This window comes from Triplophysa dalaica, chromosome 11 (assembly GCF_015846415.1).
Source record: "Triplophysa dalaica isolate WHDGS20190420 chromosome 11, ASM1584641v1, whole genome shotgun sequence".
Classification (NCBI taxonomy): Eukaryota; Metazoa; Chordata; class Actinopteri; order Cypriniformes; family Nemacheilidae; genus Triplophysa; species Triplophysa dalaica.
The window spans coordinates 4,447,757-4,472,850 of record NC_079552.1 but is presented as its reverse complement, the minus strand read 5'-3'; the positions used below and the strand labels follow the sequence as shown (position 1 = coordinate 4,472,850).

At 36.8% G+C, this 25,094-nt stretch overlaps 2 protein-coding genes across 2 annotated transcripts; both read left to right on the top strand.

Moving 5' to 3' along the window:
• Nucleotides 1-3,471: 3,471 nt before the first annotated feature.
• On the top strand, nucleotides 3,472-4,761 carry LOC130431451 (MARVEL domain-containing protein 1). Its single transcript, XM_056760483.1, has one exon. The coding sequence runs from the start codon at nucleotides 3,785-3,787 to the stop codon at nucleotides 4,271-4,273; it is 489 nt and encodes a 162-aa protein (XP_056616461.1). The 5' UTR covers nucleotides 3,472-3,784; the 3' UTR covers nucleotides 4,274-4,761.
• Nucleotides 4,762-9,091: 4,330 nt separating this feature from the next.
• LOC130431452 (MARVEL domain-containing protein 1) lies at nucleotides 9,092-10,433 on the top strand. Its single transcript, XM_056760484.1, has one exon. The coding sequence runs from the start codon at nucleotides 9,422-9,424 to the stop codon at nucleotides 9,908-9,910; it is 489 nt and encodes a 162-aa protein (XP_056616462.1). The 5' UTR covers nucleotides 9,092-9,421; the 3' UTR covers nucleotides 9,911-10,433.
• Nucleotides 10,434-25,094: the final 14,661 nt, after the last annotated feature.

The window sequence follows — 25,094 nt, the reverse complement described above, 5'->3', positions numbered from 1 at the left end:
AAAATTCAACAAATCGTTTATGTAATGTCCTCGCAAGTTTGTCGTACAGTATTTCACTATTATAAGGACCCTCACAATTATAACAGATTTTTTTGCTCATTTAAATAATTCCTCTCCAAAACGTCATAGACAGTACTTTGTAGTAGCCCTCTTAAAAAAGTATTTTGGCTGGTGATTTAAAACATTGCGGTTGTGCTTTCATGGGATGCCATCTGAATCCAGAATGTCCCACTGATAGAGATGAAAGCCATCAGTACAGTCAGCAGGGGGGTTATTGTTCCTTCTGTGTTGCATTGTTTCTATGTGAAGGCCAAACATCATATCAAATTTCATACTTGGAAATGACTTTGACTAAATCACTTAATCTGTTTCCTGTGATGTCCTGGTTCTTGCCATCTTAACGGTGTACCAGTGTTGCTATGGTAACACAGCTAGTAACCCAAAGTGTCTCTGCATGGCTCATAGTACAGTATAAGGTACACTCAAGATGTCTTATGTCTCCTTCTCATTTCACTTCCTCCAAGCTGTCCCACAGATTTTGCTGTGCACGTGTGTGAGTGTTTTTTTTGTGCGGGTGTGTGCTGGTTTGCATGTTTATGCACACGTGTAATCCTTTTCCCCAGCCAGCAAAACGCCTATACATAAATCCACAGATGCTTATTTGGACTTGGCAGTCTTCTCATTCCCTGTTTTGATAAATTGCTCCCACACAATGCACATGGCCTAGTATCACAAGTAATAGAGCGTATGAGTTTATGACACTGGCATGAAGTTACCGGAGGGATTTATTCAGCTCAGAGGGCCTCCTGGAGTCTCTGCTTCCTCATCTTTTTCCCTCTCAGGATAAATATAGACTTCTATCACCAGAAGGGAGAGACAGTAAGAATGAGACAGAGAAAGAGCACCTGATGGGGTCTATACTCTCCAATCCTCGGTAAAGTGACAGAAGCATCCGAGATCAGCGGCTGTTCTGCAGAGAAAAAGTTTAATGGCTTTTCCAGAGGATCACTTTGAAGTTTAGAGTCCCATCGCATTCACCATTTTTCATAATCAGACACACACAGCCCTCAAGATACATGAAGGGATATGCTTGTAACAAAGTTCAAAGAAAGTTATTAATAATGTAAGGCCCCTAATAAACATGAGCATTACAGATGGTTATTGTAGTGTGCTGAACTGACATATTTTTAAATAAATATTGTATCTGCAGCATCAAAGCATGTTGAATTTGTTTTCTAAATTGCAACTGAAAAAAATTAAATACAGAAGAATTTTTTATTGTCTACACTTGCACATTTTCTGGTTCACTAGAGGACATTATCCCTGTACAGATTTTTAACATTTGTATGAATTTTTTCGCCCTTTATTCTAGCCAGGAACAGAGACTTCAGACAAACAGCTGCATACTACAGTATACCTACTGAATTTGAATGTTCAGTATACTAAATACGAGTGTTCTGTGCTGTATACTTATCTATGCAATTATCATCTAAAAATGTTTACTCGCCTAGATTTTCTTTTGCTCTGGAAATTATATTGTAGCTCTCGTCCAATCAACAAAACGATGTAGTCAGATCTACATGTGCTTATACTGCCATCTAGTGGCAGAAGACTAACACCGCCAATTTAACACATTTTAAGGAAGAAAATGTAAAAGTCTTAAATTAAATTATTTCTTTGAGCTTTTTAGAGTGAGCATTTCGTCATGTGACCTTTATCTGACACGCATATACAGTAGCCTATATATATAATGACATCTTAGTCATACTCATACTAAAGATATTAAACTATGAATCTTCTCATTGCTTGGATATTATACAATGTTGGAAAGACCCAGATTTGGTCAGTTCCTCCAACAGTATTTGACAATATGTGAAATCTATATTTTGTAGACGTGCCAGGATTCTGATTATTATTTGATTGCTGTTTAAATTACGTCATTGTAATGTTGTGTTCCAAGATTTTCGAGGCTGTCCATATTTTGGAGAACATTCAAATAGTTAACTCGACTAAAACAATTCTCAAAGACCAGTTTTCTTTTTCATACGTTTCTTTTCATCATGTTCACTGTTCATTTAGACTAAATAAAGTGTGCTCCATATCTATTCCATACATTCATCCAGTTTAAGCTTTATACACTTTATTTCTGAACGTTGTACTACAAATGAAAGTTATGTGATATTCTCAATGAAATGCTTTCTGATCCTTCTGGAAGGGCACAGCAACATAGCTGCAGTTACATTTTGCTCCCTAAAGGAAATGAGAGATAAATCACAATAAGAATCTAAAACCAACCCTGCCCACTAGGTTACTGTGTGGCCAGAATCTTTAAAGGGGCGGTCAACTGTATAGCCACGTAGTTTTATGGGTATACTGTATTTATTGATGTCACGGTATCCAGCCCCTGATCTCAGCTGTCAGACTGGTCATGAACCGTGAAAGAATGAAAAACATTAATTTCATGGACAACACATACCAGCAGTGATAAGACTGTTTAGTTTAGCAGAGACCGAAGTGCTTCGAATTCCTGCTTCTGTCACACTCATTTACTGAGTGCACATAAGGTTATATCTAATGTCCAAATATGGTGAGGGTTGGGATAGTTCACCCAAAAATAAAAATTCTGTCATTGTTTGCTCACCTTTGAGTTGTTCCTTTCTGTTTACATTTCTTTGATCTTATGAACACAGAGAAGATATTTTGAAGAATGCTTCTATCCACACAGTTCTTGGACCCCATTGACCACCATAGTAGGAACAATTACTTGATACTTATTTTTTTTGTTCTGTTGAACACAAAATAAGATATTTTGAAGATATAGGGAATCAAACAGTTCTGGGGCACTTTTGACTACAATAGAAATATTTCTTAGTCAATGGTGGCCAAGAACTGTTCAGTTACAAGCATTCTTCCAAATATCTTTCAGAACAAAGACATTTATACAGATTTGGAACAACTAGAGTAAGTAATTCATGGCAGTCCCTTTAATGTGTGTTTATGGATTTTCTGTGATTTACCATTAACACACAAATAAAGAGACTTATTGACGAAATTCCGTTTTGGCCGAGTACACAATATGAACCACAGAAATGTTTTTTACTGTCATTTGTTGTTTATTCCACTGATTCATTTTCAGGGCAGGCTTATAAGTTGGTTTCTAAAAAGACATAATAATGTGCTGAGATTGACACACTGTGGGGTAAGTTGTAACAATGGGCATTGTGGTATGTTGTGTTGATATTTGCCAGTCTATATTCTGCATGAAAACAATAATAAATAAACAACAAATTACATTTTAGCGCTAATTTTTCTCTTATTTTAGTTATAGACTTAATTTCTCATGTCACTTAGATTTTCAACTAAACGAATGTTGTTTTAAATAAGTTCAATTGTTTTAGCTTGAAAGCGAAACAGAACTGTTAATTAAGAAACATTTTTTTACAGGAAACTCTGTGACGGACGAGGAGCAGGAGGGGGTTTGTCTATAAGTCCAGCCTTCTCCTCCACTCCTCCTCCTCTTGCTCTCTGCTGGAAAAGAGGGGGAGGGAGATACAACGCTGCAGTTTCCACATAGGAAACGGAAGAGAAGAAGCAGAGAAAAGTCATTTCAAAACCCCGGAGCTCCGCTAAAGAGTCACTCTCTGTACATTTCAGAGTGTTATCTTAAATCTAAACCCCCCCATCAACTGCTTTCCCTCCTCCAGTTTTCTTTTTCTTCCTGTTTGTTGAGGCAAACAGCCCCCACCCTAAAGACCCACCAGAAGACTTCTTTAACAAAGAGGAGATGCCCCCTCAGCCACAGGTGAGGAGAAGTTTCCAGGAATTCCTCAAGAGCTTCGTTGGGATTGTACGAGTCCTTCAGATCCTGCTTGGAGCCGGGCTTTGGGTCACCATCGCGGCCAACAAGTATGAGGGCTCCATTCACTTCGTCCTTTTCGTGGCTGTGTTCTTCTGGCTCCTAACGTTGGCCATTTTCATCCTTACGCTGCTGGACAAACAAGACCTTGTTCCCATCGTGGGAGGAGACCGCTGGTTGTTAAGCAACGTGATACATGACATTGCGGCCACGGCGCTGTATCTGTCTGCAGTTGGGATCATGATCTACAAAACGGAAAAGAACTCTTACTGCAACTTGGAGCTCTACAAACATCACTGCTTGTACAAGGTCTACCTCACTGCCTCAGTCTTCGCCTGCCTCACGGCCAGCGTCTACCTGCTCTCTGCCATCTACGGTTGCTGTAGGAAATGTCGAGGGGAGCAGACCGTCGTGTAAAAAGCCAGCAGCGCCTCAGAGACCCTCAGGACGTCCTGTTACTGAGGGACGAGGAGCCTTAACTCTGGTTGCACTCGGCAAGCTTATGGAGACCTGAAAACATTTTCATTTCTCTTAAAGCAGAGAACTCTTGCCTCAGGCTTTCAGGTTTGTTTGTTTGTGGCCTTTTATACAGTAATTTAAAGAGCTTTGTATCAGTGCAGTCGGGCATAAACGTCTGTGTTTTTTGTACGTTTTTGTTGCCATCGTAAAGTTTGTAAAGCACTTGACAATCCAAAAAGCAGTTCGTTCCTTGACGAAACAACATATCAAATTTGTAGCATTTTTTAACGTTTTGATATGACAAAGCAGTGCTTTTTCGAAATCCCTCAAAACAGCATGTGTACACGTGTTTTACTGTTTGACAATACAAGAACAAATTACATCACTTCACATGTATTGTTGAGTCGATCATCTTATAAAAAAAAAAATATTGATGAAATATTTAACAGTTGTCTGACCATCACATTTTAGAATCAAATGTTATATGTAACTATTAGCAAACAGTCAATCAAAATAAAGAAAATGTGACATTTCATTTGTGTGTACTTGTTCAATAAAAATAGACCCTCTTGTTTACGACTTCCTTTCGCTCAGGAAGTCATCATGTCAAATGTCGTTAAATGACGAAGTGTGTGGGTGTGTGTGTGTATTTATATGAGCAGCATAATTTTTTTTCATGTTGCTGAACATTTTTTTTCCATTGTCTCCTTCTGAAAGATCGATTGGAGTTTTAACATCATTGTTACACGTACAAGAAGAATGTATTAAAAGAAATGTGCCATATGGGAACTGTGGCATGTATTTATACTGTTGTAAACAACCCAGAATGCACCATGAAATTTGTTGAGAAAATGCCCAGAATGTGCAAAGCGTTAGGTAAAGAGTGGGCAGTTTTAAGAGGAGAAAATGTAACATAATTTTAATGGTTGGATTTGTTTACACTTATTTGCCACTACTGTATACATAAATACCAATTTATAAATACTTTTTATGAAATAAGTAAATATCTTTTATTGCAGAACTACAGCATTGACCCTATTTTCTAAGGCACTTTATTCTGAGGCTCTATTCACATTTTAATGTCAGGTTTAAAGGGACAGTTCACCCAAAAATGAAAATTCTCTCATGATTTACTCACCTTCAAATTGTTCCAAATCTGTGTAAATGTCTTTTTTTGGAAAAATGCTTATAACCAAACAGTTCTTGGACCCCATAGTAGAAATAGTAGAGTTCCTTGGGAAATGGTAATTAACCAACACCCAAATTTCTAATTGAATACATAAAATAATAATTTAAACAAAATATTGAATTTAAAGACATTTCCTGCCGTTTAGGAGCTCAGCTGTCTGAAGCAGTCAGTCTCTCTCTCTCTGTCTCTCTCATTCTCTTCTGCTCTTTCTCTCTCACTAACTTTAAATCAGTGACATAGTCTAAACATATAGCTTTTGACTTGCGGTGTAAAGTTTGGTCCACATTGCAGATTATTGTGTCCATGAACCACCCACAGACAGGAAGACAGTGTCTGACCGACATGTAAATCGACCAACCATGGTTGGTTTTGATTTTATGTTGTTTAGGGGTGTATGATTATTTTTTTCAGTGGAACACGAAGGAATATATTTTGAGAAATGTCTCTGTGGTTTTGTGTTCATACTGTTCAATTGAAGTCAAATGTAACCCCCGTTGTTTGGTTACCAATGTTTTACAAAATATCTTCTCATCGTGTTTTGTAATACAAATAAAGTCGTACAAGTTTGGAATGACCTGAGAGTGTTTAAACGATAAAATAATAGCCTTTTTGGGTGAACTATCTCTTTAAAAACATCACCACACCCTTTTTAAGTATCACAGATGGACACAGATTGGTTGCCAATATACAATGAATTACATCTGACCAGATAATCATTCAACAGAACTTCGGGCCAAACATGAAGCACTGTGAATTCCTCTTGGGAAAGTCGAGGGGGGTGAAAGCGGACATGTGTTGACAGAAACACATGGATGTCATTAACTGATTAAAACCATGTAACATATTATGCAGGCCAAGACTAGGATTTGGCTTCGTAGTGCTTTGAAAGGGAGGGGTGAAGAGGGCCGTTAGTTGTCATTTGCAACCTCACCGCTAGATGCCGCTAAACTTTTGTGCACTTAAAGCTGGGTCATTTTTTATTCAAATTTTAGAATGCTGCCCACAAAGCGAGGTTCATAAAAGTGGTTTAGTGAGTGTTGTGAGAAACAACTTGACTGGTCTCCACAAAGCCCAGATCTTAACCCCACTGAGTACCTTTGGGAAATAATATATGCAACATAATATGCAACCGATAACAAAATAATTTAATCAAAATTGAAGCTAAAGCCTATTGGTCCTAGAGCAAGCAGCAGCCGCCTCGTACGCTGACCATTCAAATGTGAAACACACAAATTGAGGAAAAGCTTTGTTCATGAACAACAGGGGAAGTGAAATTTGTGAAAATAATCTAATAATTCTAAATCAAACAGTTTATCCATAAATCTTGTGGTATTAACACAAGACATAAACCTGACCATTTTGCAATGATAACATTCTCCCGCTTATATTTTTAGCGCGCCAGGCTACTGCTCACACGTCGTGGGTCTAATCTACGCCTTGGACCTGGCAAGAGCCTGAGATGCTGAGCTGAGCCATACATCATCAACAACACAAACAAATTTCCGTCTTGCCTTTAATCATCTTATTTTAAGTTCAAATATTTTCTTAATCCTGTTGACATTTAGTTGTGAATGAGGCCTTCCACACTGCTTGATCCACGTCTGGCATTACTCCCATTGGGTTTTAAGTTTTGGGAAGGGAAAAAATTCCACCACCCCGTCAAAACTTTTAGGATACTGGCTATCAGATTTACACAATCCATACGCACAACGCTTCGGCATGTTTCACTCGCTCGAAAGCTTGACAGACCTCCCGCGCCTAGTTATGGTTGCTGAACCACGATTGGCCTATGGCAGTTTTCGGGCATGGCTTGGCGAAGGGTCAATTGGAACAAATTCCAACATCCCTGTTCCAACATCCAATGAATAGAGTTCCCAGTAATGTTGAAGATATCAAAGCAGAACTGATATGGATTTATTAAAGTCTAGATTCACCCGAAATTTAGATTTGCTGTTTATTTACTCACCCCCAGGTCATCCTTGACGTAGGTGACATTTTTTCTTGAGTAGAACCATAAAGAAGATTTTTGGTTAATCCGCAGCCCTCTGTGCTTCATATTATGGGAGTCTATGGACTCCACTTGTCTAAGAGTTCACAAAGCATATAATTCCAAAAAAGTGGCTCCTGGCAACATGTTTATGTCTTGTGAAGCGAATCGTTCGATATTTTCATAAAACTGAACGTAATTTTTAATAATATTAGCCATACTGTACCCCACTGCACACAATCGCGATCTTCTTCTTGTAGTATTTGGTGGAAGATTGCATACCACAATTGGTGCGTTTAGCCCCACCTGCATAAGGGGAGTGTTGAGGCTGTACAGAATGGCTAATATTATTCAATATGACATTTAGCTTTATGAAAATAACGAAAGATACCCTCCATTAGACGTCAACATGTTGCCAAGAGCTGCTTTTTTTAAATTATGTTCTTTAGGAACTCTTAGACATGTGGACACCATATATTCCCGTAATATGAAGCACAGAGAGCTGCAGATTTACCAAAAAATCTACTTTATTTTTCATTGTCCTACGTCTCGGGTGGCAGAGAACATAAACAGCAAATTTTAGTTTTTGGGTGAACTATCTCTCAATTTCTTTTTAAAACATATCTACATCAGTGAGGTCATTGGGTGATGTGGTCTGACTTCAGCTTTTGACAGTTAAACAATTTTCTTCCACAAATGTGTTATAAAATAATTTATATATGGATTTCACGTGCACTATTTGTTATTATAATTGTTATAAAAATTTGTTATATTGTTATAACAATTGAATGATTAATTCATTATTCCTTTGTCCTTATTATAAATTTTATACATAAATATTCTATTTGTCTTATTTCTTTAGTGAATGAAGCATGACAATTGTTTCCTGTCTTCCTTCCTGCCCATCCACATACCTTTGATAATAGACATAAAAGCCACCATATTTTGCAGAATGCTTGTATGCATAAAGTTCTTGGACCCCATTGACTACCAAAGTAGGAAAAATAACTTGATAATTAATTAGAAGAATGATAAAGATATTTTGAAGAATGTAGGATATCAAACAGTTCTGGTGCACTTTTGACTAGCATTGTCATTTCATTTTTCCTACTATGGTAGTCAATGGTGACCAAGAACTGTTTGGTTACAGGCATTCTTCTCAAAAATCGTTCTCTGTGTTCATCAGAACAAATACATTTATACAGATTTGGAACAACTAGAGTAAGTAATTCATAAACAAATTTTATTTGTGGATGAACTGTCCTTTAAATGGATTTTCTCAGATTTACCTTTACCACACAAATAAAGAGACTTATTAAGTGGAAAATTAGATCCACAGGAAGATAGATTTTTAACTGCCATGTTGTTTATTCCACTGATTATTTTTCAGGGCAGAGTTATTGTTGAAACTCTAAATTTCCTCTCTAATCGTAGTTATAAACTTAATTTCTCATGTCACTTAGAATTTCAACTAAACGCATGTTGTTTTAAATAAGTTCAAATGTTTTTGATTGAAAGCGCAACATAACTGTTAATTAAGAAAAAAAAATTACACCACACACAAGATTTCTAATATCAGCTGAGATGAGTGAGACACAGTGATGGAAGAGGAGCAGGAGGGGGTTTGTCTATAAGTCCAGCCTTCTCCTCCACTCCTCCTCCTCTTGCTCTCTGCTGGAAAAGAGGGGGAGGGAGATACAACGCTGCAGTTTCCACATAGGAAACGGAAGAGAAGAAGCAGAGAAAAGTCATTTCAAAACCCCGGAGCTCCGCTAAAGAGTCACTCTCTGTACATTTCAGAGTGTTATCTTAAATCTAAACCCCCCCATCAACTGCTTTCCCTCCTCCAGTTTTCTTTTTCTTCCTGTTTGTTGAGGCAAACAGCCCCCACCCTAAAGACCCACCAGAAGACTTCTTTAACAAAGAGGAGATGCCCCCTCAGCCACAGGTGAGGAGAAGTTTCCAGGAATTCCTCAAGAGCTTCGTTGGGATTGTACGAGTCCTTCAGATCCTGCTTGGAGCCGGGCTTTGGGTCACCATCGCGGCAAACAAGTATGAGGGCTCCATTCACTTCGTCCTTTTCGTGGCTGTGTTCTTCTGGCTCCTAACGTTGGCCATTTTCATCCTTACGCTGCTGGACAAACAAGACCTTGTTCCCATCGTGGGAGGAGACCGCTGGTTGTTAAGCAACGTGATACATGACATTGCGGCCACGGCGCTGTATCTGTCTGCAGTTGGGATCATGATCTACAAAACGGAAAAGAACTCTTACTGCAACTTGGAGCTCTACAAACATCACTGCTTGTACAAGGTCTACCTCACTGCCTCAGTCTTCGCCTGCCTCACGGCCAGCGTCTACCTGCTCTCTGCCATCTACGGTTGCTGTAGGAAATGTCGAGGGGAGCAGACCGTCGTGTAAAAAGCCAGCAGCGCCTCAGAGACCCTCAGGACGTCCTGTTACTGAGGGACGAGGAGCCTTAACTCTGGTTGCACTCGGCAAGCTTATGGAGACCTGAAAACATTTTCATTTCTCTTAAAGCAGAGAACTCTTGCCTCAGGCTTTCAGGTTTGTTTGTTTGTGGCCTTTTATACAGTAATTTAAAGAGCTTTGTACGTGCAGTCGTGCAAAAATGTCTGTGTTATTTGTACGTTTTTGTTACTTCAGATCTATATATTTCTAACCATTGTGAAGTTTGTAAAGTACCTGACAACCCAAAAAGCAGTTTGTTGCTTGATGAAACAACGTATCAAAGTTTCGACAAAGCAGCCCTTTTTCAAAATCACTCAACACAGCATGTGTACATGTGCTTTACTATTTGACAATACAAGAACAAATTACATCACTTCACATTTAACAGTTGTCTGACAATAATATTTTAGAATCGAATATTATATGTAACTATTAGCAAACAGTCAATAAAAAAAGAAAAGCTGACATTTCATTTGTGTGTACTGTTTCACAGTTGTTTTTCTGAAGAAAAACATGTTCAATAAAAATAGACCCTCTTGTTTACGACTTCCTTAATTCAGGAAGTCATTATGTCAAATGTCTGTAAATGACGAAGTGTGTGGGTGTGTGTGTGTATTTATATGAGCAGCATGATGTTTTCATGTTGCTTAAGAATTATTTTCCATTGTCTCCTTCTGAAAGATATGTGTGAGTATTAATATCATTGTTACACTTACAAGAAAAATCTATTACAAGAAATGTTGCATATGGGAACTGCAGCATGTACTTCCATACTGTTTTAAACAACCCAGAATGCACCATGAAATTTGTTAAGAAAATGCCAAGATGTGTCTCTCATCATTTACTCACCTTCCATTCGTTACAAATTTGTATAAATGTCTTTGTTCTGAGGAACACTGAAAGATATTTGGAAGAATGCTTATAACCAAACAGTTTTTGGACCCCATCGACAAGAAAAAAAATTCTGGGGTACTTTTGACATTGTAATAAAATGTCTATTTCATTTTTGGGTGAACTATCCCTTTAACAGAGCATTATGCTTCTTTATAACAGTAGAGTTCCTTGGGAAATTGTCATTAACCAACACCCAAATCTCTCCATGCTGGCCGAGGGGTATTTAAACAAACTATTGCACTTCCTGCCGTTTAGGAGCTCAACTGTCTGAAAGTCAGTTTCTCTCCCCCTGTCGCTCTCATTCTCTTCTGCTCTTTCTCTCTCACTAACTTTAAATTAGTGACTTGTCTAACATATAGCTTTTGAATTGCGGTGTAAAGTTTGGTCCACATTGTAGCTTATTGTGTCCATGAACCACCCACAGACAGGAAGACAGTGTCTGACCGACATGTAAATCAACCAACCATGGTTGGTTTTGGGATTATGTTGTTTGGGGTGTGTCTGAAACGTAGTAGTTGATGTTACAAGAATAGACCGGTGAGTAAAACAAAAACATTTATGTAATGTTAGGTTCTGTAGTACAGAAAACAGTGATTAAAATAATGGAAATGTACGTAGACTTGATAATATCTTAAACATAGGATCAAGACTCATTCACAGCATCTTCCAAGTGTGTCTTTTGTTGGCTTTGTTTCCTGTGACTTAATAAGTTCATCAGTTCTTGTGGGCGTCTAATTCCTGAGATATGTCTGCAGAACTTTAGTGAGAGCAGGCCTGCACATGTGGACTGTTAACCACAAGCTCTCCATATAATGCTGAGAGACACATTCCTCTCTGTGATGTTGCTCACGTGAGGGAAAGAAACACTGTACAACCAGCAATGAACAGACTGTTTCATCTAAAAAGAAAATCGAGATTGAAAAAAGATTTTTGTTATTAAATAGTTTATACATGAACCTCATGTGCACTGTTATTATGAAACAAAAAGAATGGCTGCAACTACAGTTTAAAATACTCTAATTTTTAATACAGATTTTTTTAAATACATTAAATGTGATGGTTGTTCCTATAACTGGCTTTTCATGTAAAGATGTTTAAGACAGAGTACTTGGCCATGCCTTCCCTCAAAGATTTTTCAGTGAGTAATCGCTTTAAATGATAAAACCTGCACCCTAGGCTATGAGACAGAATCACAGTATGGGCAAAAGGAAAGTCACATCCTGTTTCGGAGGGCGTCTGAATTGGTGCTCTGTTAAAGCAGAGTGTGGCAGAGTGCAGCCTGTAGGATGTGAAGTCTATTTATAGAGTTGTGGAAATACCAATTTCCCTCTTGCTGCCAGTCCACATAGCTGATGGCAGAAATGTGTAATTTACCCCACAAAGTATTTGGTAATCCTGGTAGTACAATGCTGTGAATATGGTCGCTGGGGCCAGTGTAAAATGATACTCATGTTAACCAAGATTTCAGCCAGCTTTTTTTTCACACCTTTTGACTCTCTGTACCATTTTGCCAAAACACAAAACAAGACTTTCTGCATTCTTAGATCTAAATGATATAATATTACGTATATAACGTATTTGTATGGTATGCTCTGCCTTTCAAAGTACACTATTTAACTGGGGGTCAAATTTTGGACTCAGTTTTTAATGCAAACATTTCAGGCACATGTTCACAAAGTAAAAACATTGACAGCTAATTAAAAAAAAGTATACTTTGAGCGTTAGAAGGAAACATGTGTTCATGACTTTGGCATGCTTGTTGCGGAAAAGCTTTTTAGTCGAACAGGCCTGCTTTGTTCAGAGGAGAGTCAGATATACCCTCTCATTAACAGAATAATTGTGCATACATGATGAAAAAGTTTCCCTAGCAAAATGGATGTAAGACAATGCCTGCTCTGTCTTTGGGAACGCTGCAGTTGAAAATAATTCTGAACATTCATTTTTGAGATTAATGATGATCAATTTAATAGGATAGTTTACCCAAAAATGATAATTATTTCATAATTTGCTCACACTTGTGACATTCCAAACATGTATGACTTTCTTTCCTTTGCAGAACACCAAAGAAGATCATTTGAAGAATGTTGGTAATCAAACAACATTGGCTCCTTGATTTTCATTGTATGGACACTAAACAATGGAAACATTCTCAATATATCTTCTTTGGTTCATGGAATATTTTCATACATTTATTTTCGAACGTATTACATTTTTTGTGCTTTGAATTATTTAAAGTTCAGGGAAAGGATAGGGTGGGACATTACACATATTAAGAGTCTTAAACTAGCACATCAAAAGCCTAAATTAAGTTGTAGTTTCTTCACAGCAATACGTTATTATCATATCCCTCTTTCTATCTCTCTTTTTCTAAAATGTTTTTCTATCTCAGTCTTTTTACTATAAAGCTTTTGTTTGACTACATGCGAATACACAGCACATAAAAATCAGCAAAGTATCTTTTGCTTATAATGTGTTTAATGTGCATGATGATGTGGTTATGATAACATTTGAAACTAGACTTCTGAAACTTCTTTGAAACTAGACTAAAACCAAGTTATATATTTTTTTAAATACATTCTGTTATTTGATTTTTTTAGACTAAATATCTATAAACCCACTTGCATACTCCCATTCACTCCATTGATGGTTTTGTACTGTTTTTAAAAACGTTATTCCATTATCCCCATTGCCTATTGAATGACTAATTCATTATTCTTTTATCCTTATTATCATAAATATTATACATAAATATTATATTTGTCTTATGATTTAAAAGCTTGACAACTGTTACATGTCTTCCTTACTGCTTTGATAATAGACGTAAAATCAGTGCTCGAATTGAACCAAGTCTTATGGGGGTCCAATATACAATTGATACAAAATTCACAATATATTTGATAATAATATGCAAAACTATATACTATTATATTTAAAACAGGCTAATATAGAAGAACAGGCTTCTTTCAATGTCCTGCACTTAGCGGTGTTTAGATGTGGGGCGGATTGTTTCAAATTTAAAGACAACTAAGCCCACAAACAAACGTAATATAAATTATTGTAAAAGATTAATTCACAAAATGAACCACATCCATTGCATAAATTTAATCACATTTGTCATTATAATTTTTACCCAAATACAAATATCTGAGGGACCCCCAAAGTCCATTTTTAACTTCTTAAGCGGGGTCCCTAATGCCTTATGGGGGGGATCCTGGATCCCCCAGTCCCCCTTCAATTCGAGCACTGCGTAAAAGCCACCATAATTGTAAATAAAGAGCTTCGTTTTTCTGTTTTTAAATGAGAAGTATTCATTTTACAATTCCTTATGACACTGAATCATTTCAAAGGTAAGAAGCACACGTTGCAGTCCCTTTTCTCTAGAAAACACGCAGCTCTCCAGTTCCCGTGTATATGTTTTTTGCCCGTTCTAACATGGCGGTGTGGATGAGCCATACGGGCCAAAGTGCTCAATGTTGAAAACCTCTAGCGACATCTATCGTCCTGTATGTAAAACACATCCTAAAAAAGAGTAAACCACCTGAATGCTCCATAGACCGCGTAATTTAGTGTTAATATGAACACGAATGATAAATATATCCAAGGAAGAAACTTAAGAGAATCTATCAATACCTGCATGTGGTTTAGTAGACCCGCAGATGCTTCTCATTTCAGTCCAAAATAAGAGTACCAGAGTTTGTGTCCGTTTGTGACGTATAGATTTCAAAATAAGGGTACGATATTTGTTTTGATATTCTTGGCTTTTTCAGCAGAAGTACAAACAAACATGTATTTATATCTAGACGGGGTCTAGTAAGGTTCCCTGAGGTGTACACGATGTAGTTTTAGTTTGATTATTTATGAATAATTATATGCATTTTATTCTAACCAAGGGCGTATATTTGTGTTAATAAAAAATAGGGGTGTGGCAGTGTAAAACCATACTTATAATATTTCCTTTATAATTGAGTAATTATAGGGGTGTTATGTCGTTTTTTCCAACCGAAGTTGGCCTACCAGACACATCGGTATACAGAATAAAGAATGTTTCTGTAAAAAAGGTCAGATGGCCAGATGCATTCCTGTCACTCTTTTTTATAAAGTTAATATGTTTAATTTGATTATTTTTAATGGCTTCATTTTTTCATGATATGTGATTATTTTTTCAAACGTGATTATTAAATATAGAGCCTACTTTTGAGATCAGTCTGCCAGTCACTTCATCGAGAAAAGTGAGAATATGTGTCTGTCTATTCATCATATTATGACAAACTGCTAAAGATTATAATAAAAATAGCCTACTCAAACTATTAAGAAAACATAACTGTAATTTCTTATTTCTTTCGCTAGATGTCAGTGTTGCCTGTTTAATAAACCACCGGTAGGCATACACTCAATCACCGTCTAAAGAGCAACAATACGCATTTCAATGGATTTAGTTTTTTTAGGTTTATGAGCTTTACTCTTCTCTCTGTGAACATCTCTGAACTTGAGAACACAAGCTCTGTCACACAATAATTCTTATATGAAGTTCAATATTTCTTAAAGTGGTTAAAGCCTTTGTGGAAAAGAGCTTATCATAGTTCACTTGGTCAGTTATTTTATAATATTAAGGATGCAAAATATGTACATAAGAACACATATATGAAAATAAAGCTAATCCCTGTAAACAGCAGCGCAGAGAAAAGCTTCATTACACAAGTCAGTCCTAAGGCAACCATTATTCCTGCAGTGATAAACAGCATTAGAGATTTGCTGTAGCTACACCTGACAGCTTCTAATATCAACAACAAACAATTTCACTCTCCATACAGCAGTAAATCGGTTGTAAAATTTCCAATTCCTCTTTGCCTCATAGTCTGTACTATCTTAAATTTTATGTTTTCTTGATGCATATTATTATTGGACAGATTTACAGGTTTGCTGGAGACTCGAAAGGTTGTAAACATTAAATGCAAATCCACTTCTTTTGTAAACCTCAAGTCTGTCTATCGATACAGGCCTTTTTATCTAGGTCTCTGATAATTGTTGTCAGCTCGTATCCGACGGCCAATAGTTTCTAACACAAATACGCTGTCTGGTAACACTAACAAGCTTGGCCAGTATTCATTGTGCTTTGTATGAATGCATCTATACAGACTTGATCTTTATCTCTGTTACTATGGCAATTCAGAGAGGCACAAGGAGTTTGAGGTTAGATGGATATTTTGCAGCACAATGTGTATAGCCACAGCAGGACGTTGCATGTGAGCATCTCTCAGAATTTGACCCCCCATACAGTTCTGGGATTTTAAGTGATGTACTGATATGCATCTGTTATTACCAGACAAATGAGTTGTTTCTTAGAGTCTTTGTTTAAAACAAACCTGTTTTGTTTTTAAAGAGAACATGATGACATAATGAATCCTCAAATGACAAGTTTTTTTTAAAGAGTAACTTTTTGTGACTTTCACTTGAGATTGATTTTGCTTGACTGTTTTAGACACTGAAAAGTTTTTGTTCTACGTACGTAAATCTCCAAAAGTAACAAGCGTTTAGTAATGACAATGTTTGTGCTTTGTTAGAGTCAGATAATGATCCTAAATGAATGGGAAATGCTTGAGGCTACTGTTGCTGTGGTTACATCTGCAGGCAAATGCGATTGCTATTCGCATGAATATATTTCTAACTGCATGGCGCAAATATGTGCTCTGATTCATTTCTTACTGAACATACAGTATGCAAATCTAATTAAAATGAATGCATATATAAAGTATATAAAAAAAGAATTGTTTTAATAAACCCAATAATTCACACCCTGCACAAAAGTCACCCCGGTTCAAAAATGCTCGGCCATTTTTGTCCTGCAATGATTCATTTATCACCGGACCACTCAGGACTCCGTGCTCCAGGTTGCATGACATCTCATTTGCTTCCTGCTGTGGACACAATGTCAGGCTAATGAAAATCCCATAGGGGAAGCAATGGAGGAGATTAGCAGCAAATTTGTTCTCTTCGTCACAAGTGATAATTTTGCCCAGTTGTACAAAGGTTCATTGATTGAGGTCACTGACTTCTGCTGTTTTAGATAAAAGAGAGTGAAAACTCATCCGAACCACTGATGCTCAGAGCACGCTCAAGTTTGTTTAGAGGAGCCATTTGGATACAGAGCCTAATGGGTTACAATGTACATCATAATCAGACTTATCTTTAAATGTTTAAAAGTTTCTTGTTCAGTTTGCATCATTGTATTTCATTCTGCATCACCTGAGCTCGTTTTTGTCAGTGATGTAATGATGTTATGATTAACGCTGTAATTATGTTACGATGTTAATTACATAAATAAACGGCAGACCTGAAATTAAACTAATGATTGATTGCGGCTGTCTCGTGCTACTGCGTTCACATAATTAGCGCTCGGGTACTTTGTCTGCATAAGAGCTGTTCACGGTCACGACGCGATTAGAAAATACAAGAAAACCACGAGCTCGACGGAGCAGAAACGCTCACAGCATCTGCTATTTTATGCAAATAGGATCACTAGGCCCGTTCTAACCGCTCAGCTTATGAGCACATTCCCTGCTAACCAGTAATCTCCAACACATGAACTGTTGACCTCAAAGCAAAATATTTTACATTCACTGAAATATTCTCACCGTTTTAATGAATGGAATCACACTACAGCTGTTGACTCTATAACCTGTTTAATGAGTTGATGATCATTTGGTTCTGTATTGTGTCGTTATTATAATCAGAGGTCATGAGACACGGTCAGAGCTCTGTTCATCAGAACTAATGTTTTTCCCTTTTTAACATCGTCCACGTTGATGGTTCAGCAGGGGAACATTCAAAGTAGATATTGTACAAATATGGCCAATACTGTACATTATAAACATACAACTGTAAACAGTTTCTGCTTTCTTTTACAAATGTAAACAGCAAAAATATTGTCTGCTGTTATTGACATCCCTAGGATTTTTTAAACCCAGAACATGATTGAAGTGCACGAACGTAGAGAATAGCTTTTGTATTGTGGCCACGCATGAAGCTGCGATATAAATAAACAACAAAGCAAGTTGTTCGCTGCTGGAGACTCTGTTTTGCATGCAAAGTATTATTACAGAACTGTGTCAAATGTATGGCTAATGTCTGCCATTTAGCTGGCACGACGAAGGAAAACCAATCTGAATATTTAACACGCACATGACGTCTAAATGGGGACATGCATTTTAAACAGAAGAAGCATTTGATCAGTGAGCGAGCATCGAGATAATTGATACTGTCAGTGGGAAAGAAACAAAAATACAGCCGGAGATGGATAAATAGAGACAAATCAGAGCATAAGTATACAGGGCATGCACAGGGTGTGGATTTTGAACACGGTCAAATCGAAGTCCTCATGGATGGAAAGAGCACGCACAGTTTAACAGGAAGTGTGATGAAGGTCACGTAAATGAAAATAAAGATTTCTCAGGGGCATTCGTTTCACACCATGTATAGTTAACTTTATTTGCTCACCGGGTTGAAGGATGATTCTTTGAGATTAAACACAGTGCTGCGGATAGACCGGCCAAATTTAGACATTGTGCTTTTGGGCATATTGTGATTAAAAACAGTCTCAGGACAGACAGCACAGGTTAGGTGGAAAAAATGACATAGAATCATTCCAAGGTGATATCATAGGAAATCATAACTACTTTATGAGGTGGCTGATTCGCATGAATTTGTACAATGTCAATCATAAAAAAACAAACGATTATTAAAAAATATCAATACTTAAGCCCCTTCCTTAACCCCACCCATAAACCTAACGTTACTGGTGCGATAGCAAATCTTATGAAATTGTACAAATAAGATTGTACGAATCAACCAGCTCGCAAAATAGTTACAAATTTATATGAGATCGTGTTGAATGCGCATGTCAGTGTGGAGTTGTGAAAACTACTTTAGAAAACTATTTTTTTCTAAACTGTATTTTAATATTCTGGTGTAGTCTTCTCACTGTATATCACATACAGTGTAAATAGTAGTAAGTTTTAAGACTGACCTGCTGCATTTGAAAATATTGTTTTTCATGGGAAAGCTCAACAAAAATTCTCCTGAATGGGGATATCAAGTTAAAATAAATTCTTTACCCAACAACTATACTCTCTTTGTAATGCAATCTAAAACCCTGTTAGAGACGGACGGACTACCTGAAGTTGAAAACCAGTCCGAGCAAAAAAATAAAATAAAATAAACCATCTGAGATGTTATCTCAATGGAGAGCAGTCAAAACACAAGATTCTTCCTTCCGATAACGTCTCTGTACCGGCTTGATGGCAGCCGAACATCAAAAGGTCTCTGCCTGTCTTTGTTTTTTGTACACAACATCGTTCACTCCTGGGTGCTCATGAAATGTCTCTCATCTCTACTTGAAAAGAAACCAAGCAGGCTGGTTTATTATATCACTTGCTTTTAAAAACAATGTTTTGTTGGGAATATAATACAGCACACACGGTAAATTGCCATATTCTGTTTTTAACTCTAGAACTCGGCGACGGTGAACTGCAACTTTTTGCTGTAATTGCCTTGACTGGCTTTGGTAAGAGATCTTCATTCAGGGATCTTCAAGTGTCAGGTACTTTTCAGGCTGTTTATTTGGTTATTTTTACACTGTTTACCTCCTTGTCAGGTAAATGATGGAATCAGAAGTGTGAAATAGTTTGAAATAGAGTTCTGCTTGGTTTTGACAACATAAGCCATTAATGTATTCAAAAACTCTCAAGTATATTTTCGTCCCCAGATTTTTTGTGATGTTTTCGCAAGTCTGATGTGTGCGAAGAGCTACCACACAGTATTTTACATCTAGTGTCCCTAAATACAGTGTGTGCAATAAAGGTAATAGTGCCATTTACCGTAGTAGCAGCAACACTTCTTTTAGCTGTAGTTCTTTCCCATGGCACAGCACAGCAGTCATCAAATTACCATTTTGGGCAATTCATAAATCATAAAGCTACACGCAGCCAGAATGCTTAAAACAACAATCCCTGACCTGAGAGAAAAACAAACAACACACATAAAAGTGGCAGTGCCTTCTGTAGAGTCACACGATGCCCTGCGAAGCGCCTACTGCCAACAGCGTATTCATCCACTTTTGAAAAATGAGTCTGAGCTCCCGGCACTTGCCAGGAGACTGGATTTATTTCTTCCAGGCCCATCCGCTTTGCAGATTTAATTTGATTTCTACGAAAGAATCTAAGCTCTGTCTTTGTAATCACACAACATAATGTTACAGTTTAATGTCATTTAGACCAATATAATTGCATTTTACCAAATATCTCATTTGGATAGCGTGGCATCTTCCCTGTGCTCACTGATGGGAGATTTATTGCGCTTTTATTTTCATAGTTTTTAACATATTTGAAGGAGCTGAGGATTAATAGTTCTTTTTGTATTATGCAGATGCTGATTTTCCCCAAACAGGATTAATTTCTTGCTTTAGATTTACTTTTGTGTTAAATTCAACATATTTTTCACTGTGTCACTTTTTCATTGTTCAATGAAACCAAAGACCAAATCCATCATCAGACAGGTATATGCTTTGTCCTTTGGAAAAGGTTCAGGATGAAAGTGAAAACTATTAATAATGTTAGAGGGTGTAGGAAGCAGTGGTTGTTGGCCTCTATATATCTTGTCTCAGGTCAGACTGGAGTCAGCACGGCCACCATAAGAGCTCACAATCTGACTGCTGCTGGATCTTTACTCTGGAGATGAAATTAATTATAGTAAACCATCCAGAGAATATCCTTATTTTTAACCACTAGTGTTATATATAATGCCGAGAATCCCAAACTGTCTTTCAGGGGGAAAAGTGATTACTCAAGGTATTTAGCGTTCTCATTTATATTTGTATGAATTTCCTTTTAAACATTTTTTCAAATCTGAAACTTATTTGCTAAAATAAACTGAAATCAAGCTATTGTTCAGGTACAGTACTTAAGAGATTTTTTTAAGACCACTTTCTTCATGTAAAGATAAGTGGGTCAATGACGTATAACAACACTTCTCAAGTGGTGCGAGCAAAATAATATTAATTGTATCCAATTAAAAATCTGATTCTGGAAGATAAATCTCTAATACATTATGCATAACTAATTAGTTATTTTTTTTATATTTCTGCTAGTTATATGCGATTTTCAGGAAAAAAATAGCTAATTATTTAATAAAACAGCTCTGAATTATAGAACAAAAATATGAGATTATTGCTTATACCAAAACTCAAAGACACTAAAATAATTGGTTTCTAAACACTTTACTTAGAACAATTTTTATTTATAAATGTTAAGCATGTTAGGTCAATTATTTTTTGTATGATAAATTAGGGTTGCACCACATGACAAAAAAACACTAAAATCACTTCATTTAAAGTTTTATAAAATCTAAAATCCTTATAAATCATTGAACCAAGTACATGATCTTCAATTTTGTGTCAAACAGTGATGGCAGTATAGATGTAAAATGTTGTTTAAAAGTGGGATTCACACTAGATGTGATAGAAAGGGAATGTTCTGTTGAATGTTTAAAAATGCTGTTATGTGTTTTTAATCTTCACCTGTCGTTCAGTTTGTCATTTGAAATGTATGTGTGATGAAAATATCATTTTAATTCTCAAGCTCCAAAAATAGAATCTGGCACAACGATGTAAGCCAGAATCGCTGTTTATACAAACACGGTGCAGTGCAAACACTCAGCATAAGATAACGTTGGGAAAAAATGTGACCCAGTCTGTGAAAACCAGGGTGAAGTCTTATGATTCTAATTATGAGATACTGAGCAAAATTTGATTTTAACTATTAAAATCAATATGATATAAATTCTTGAAATGGCTTTACTCAGTCATAATTAAAGAAATCCAGGTTACATTGTCACATATTGTTCAGTATTAAAGATATCAAGGTTGTATTTTCACAAGATGTTCTTTACACAATATAGGCTAGATTTTATGTAGAAAAATGCAAATCACCAAAAATGACTTCAGCTATTATTTTCACAGACTCTGTAACAAATCACGCACAGACTTTTTTGCATTTTTGCCTGTAAACTATTGTCATGCAGTAGCGTTTGATGTGATAAAATGAACAAATGTGAAAACTAGGCCGATCAACTGATGTGCATCGAGCAGGAAGGCTGCGACACAACCTAAATGAATTACCCTCAAGATTTCCTCTCTAAGATCTTTCTTGCAGACTTTCATACCTGAGGGTGTGTTGTTCATGAGAGAATATTACATTAAATTTATGATTGTGTCATATGATGGTGTTGTCTACATCTTAGCAGATGGATGAGTCCCCGTGTCTCTAAGATGTTCAGATCTGTTTCCCCACAGGATAAGGATCTTGCATTTCGTTTCATCATAATTCATCTTAATGCTTACAATTTTATTTTTTAACAGGAGTTTCATAATGATGGAATTAGATGAGGTAAATCTCTGGTAAGCCTGTTGTTGTGTAAGTGACAAAAAGCCTATTTCTTATTCATTTTATTTTATGTTTATGTCTTACTTTTGTTTGTAGCAATTGGCCTTTAAATCTTGCTCTGCAACTATCGCATTCAGGTTTGCCAGATCTGTGCAACATACCGACCCAATGGCCTATGCCCAAATACCAAAACACTCAAACTTTACACTTACTGTATAGTAGTAGGCAGGGGAATCTTATTATATATCTTAAATATCTTTTTAGTAGGTATGCAAAAATATAAAAATCTCACTGTACGATTCTACCTATGGAATTCTAATCCTGGCAAAATTTAAAATAATAATAAATAATGATTACAAAAATAAATACAAGAAAAAATGTGAAAATAAATTCAGAAATACAGGAATGTATTCTCTAAAAATAAAAAATGTAAGTTTAAATATCTATTTTACATTCATTTTTATATTTATTTATTTAATCATTTACTTTTATATATATTTGTTTTGTTCTATGAATTTATGTTAGTATATATGTGTTACACAGTTCAAAGTAGGGAAGGAAGGAGGCGGGAACCGGCGAACATTTAAATAGAGTTTAATCAAAAATAAACAAACCATAACACGGAAGTAAAAGACCGGCAGCCATCACACGGTCGACTGCTGGCCACAATAACACAAACTAAACACATGTCCGGGCCCGGTCCTCTCTCGTCAGCAGTCCGGTCGCTCGTTCTCTTATGCTTCCGATTTCCTCCGTGAGATATGCGGCCCCCGCCTCACAGCTCCCGTCCCGCCTTCCTCACCACAATATGTATTTCCACATTTTTACATTTACTTATTTATACGTTTCTGTAATCATATGGTAATGAGGGGAAGTGTCTCGCTTCAGACATAGCAGTGGAGTGTTGCTAGGCCACAGGCAAATTTACAAATACCTGGGTTAACTCTGGTTACTGTAGCAACACCACGGTAAAACCAAGGTTTATTTTCATAAGGGAACACTGTAGTATCTGGGAATTTTACTCACTTTAATACTATGGTATAAGCAAGTGGTTCTCAACTCTGGCCTGCGAGATCCATTTTCGTGCCGAGTTTACATTATTTATTTTTAATTTTGGCAGGGTTGGAATTCCTTAAATACCTTGATATAACGTCCACGGTACAATGTTTATTGCGATATTTAAAAAGACAACTGATGACTTGGAAACGTGCCGTAAGCATCCTCTTTTCTTTATTTTCTAATCATAACAGTTGCTTTAGAGCAGGGGTGGGGAACCTTGATCCTGGAGAGCAGTTGTCCTGCAGAGTTTAGCTCCAACCAGCTCAAACATACGCGTGTTGTGAAGTTTCTAGTTATCCTGAAGACTTTAAAGAGCTGGTTTAGGTGAGTTTGATTAGGTTGGAGATAAACACTGCAGAACAGTGGCCCTCCAGGATCAAGGTTCCCCACCCCTGCTTTAGAGGTATGAGTTATAGTATGAGATTGGTGAAATGACCTAAAAAAATCCTTTTATAAAAAAATAACTGCACCAGATGGACCTTGCCAAATATATTATTTTTTCTAACAATTCTATGTTAGGCCCAGAAGACCTATCGTTTCATACAGTCATGTGACCACGAGGATATTGAGAAACTTTTGCTATTGCGATAATACACTATAGATAATATTGTTACATCCCTAGTTTTTAGCTATGTTTGGTTACTTTAAAACGTTATTTTCCAGAACAAAATCGTGTGCAATGCCATCGGGGGGTAGGAAAGCTCAAGTCAGCAGGAATGATCTACTACTGATGATCTGTTGCAAAATTGCCTTTGTTTTCCTCTAAGAAAGGATCAGCCTTGTCCTTTGGATTTTGACAGGTAAAAGTGGGAGACAGCACATTATTGCCATGTGATGTACTGTAGGTTCAATGCAACAGGTGAATTAACAATGAACTGAGGTTTGCCTGATTTAAAGTAAAAGATGAAACCAGGAGATCAATTGCTTCCTGAATGAACTTTCATGCTGTTTATGTGTTTGCGTAAAGAGCTGATGAACCAGACTGTGAATATTTAACAGCTGGAATACATTTTAAATTGGACCAAGGTGTATCCTGTATATTTGGTGTTATTGCTTCTTTTTGTGATAAATGTGCTAAATTATACATGCAGTGAGGTTTTCACCATGTATCTATTGAAAAATGATTGCGTTACCTTGTTTTAACAGCTAATATTACATAAAAATTGTGGCAAATAACTTCAGGGTCCACATTCTTTCTGTTGTGTGCTGATCAAATTTGGCTGGGATAAAATGTCTCTGTGTGTAACTCCAGTGAAGTCAGCGTTGCTGATATGATTATACTATAGCTGTGATCTGAAAACAGTCCGCTGCGATTGTTTTAGACTCGACACTCATTGCTGAAAATAATGCAGACGGAGAGGTGCGTTTAGTCCTGTGGTCCGCTTAACTTAACCTTTCACATCCAATTTGACAAAGTTATTGTGCAGCATGGATGCGAGTTGGCTCTCCGGCTTCAAAGCAATCAGAGCATCCCTTTCGCAGGTCAAACGCTTCTGTGTCTCCCCATCACTACGCTACCTTATTGCATTTGACAATTTCCTCACAGCAAACGCCTATCATTGGGAAAGTCACGTATTGGCTGCAGGGAACTGGATTTTAAATATGCTAGAAAGTTCAGCTGAGGCCACCATATTTACAGAAATAAAATGATTTTAATGGCCAATTTTATGAATCCCATTAAAATAAATTTTTAATGTTCCTTACAAAAAAACTTGTTCTACTCAGGTGGGCTATTAGTACACCTA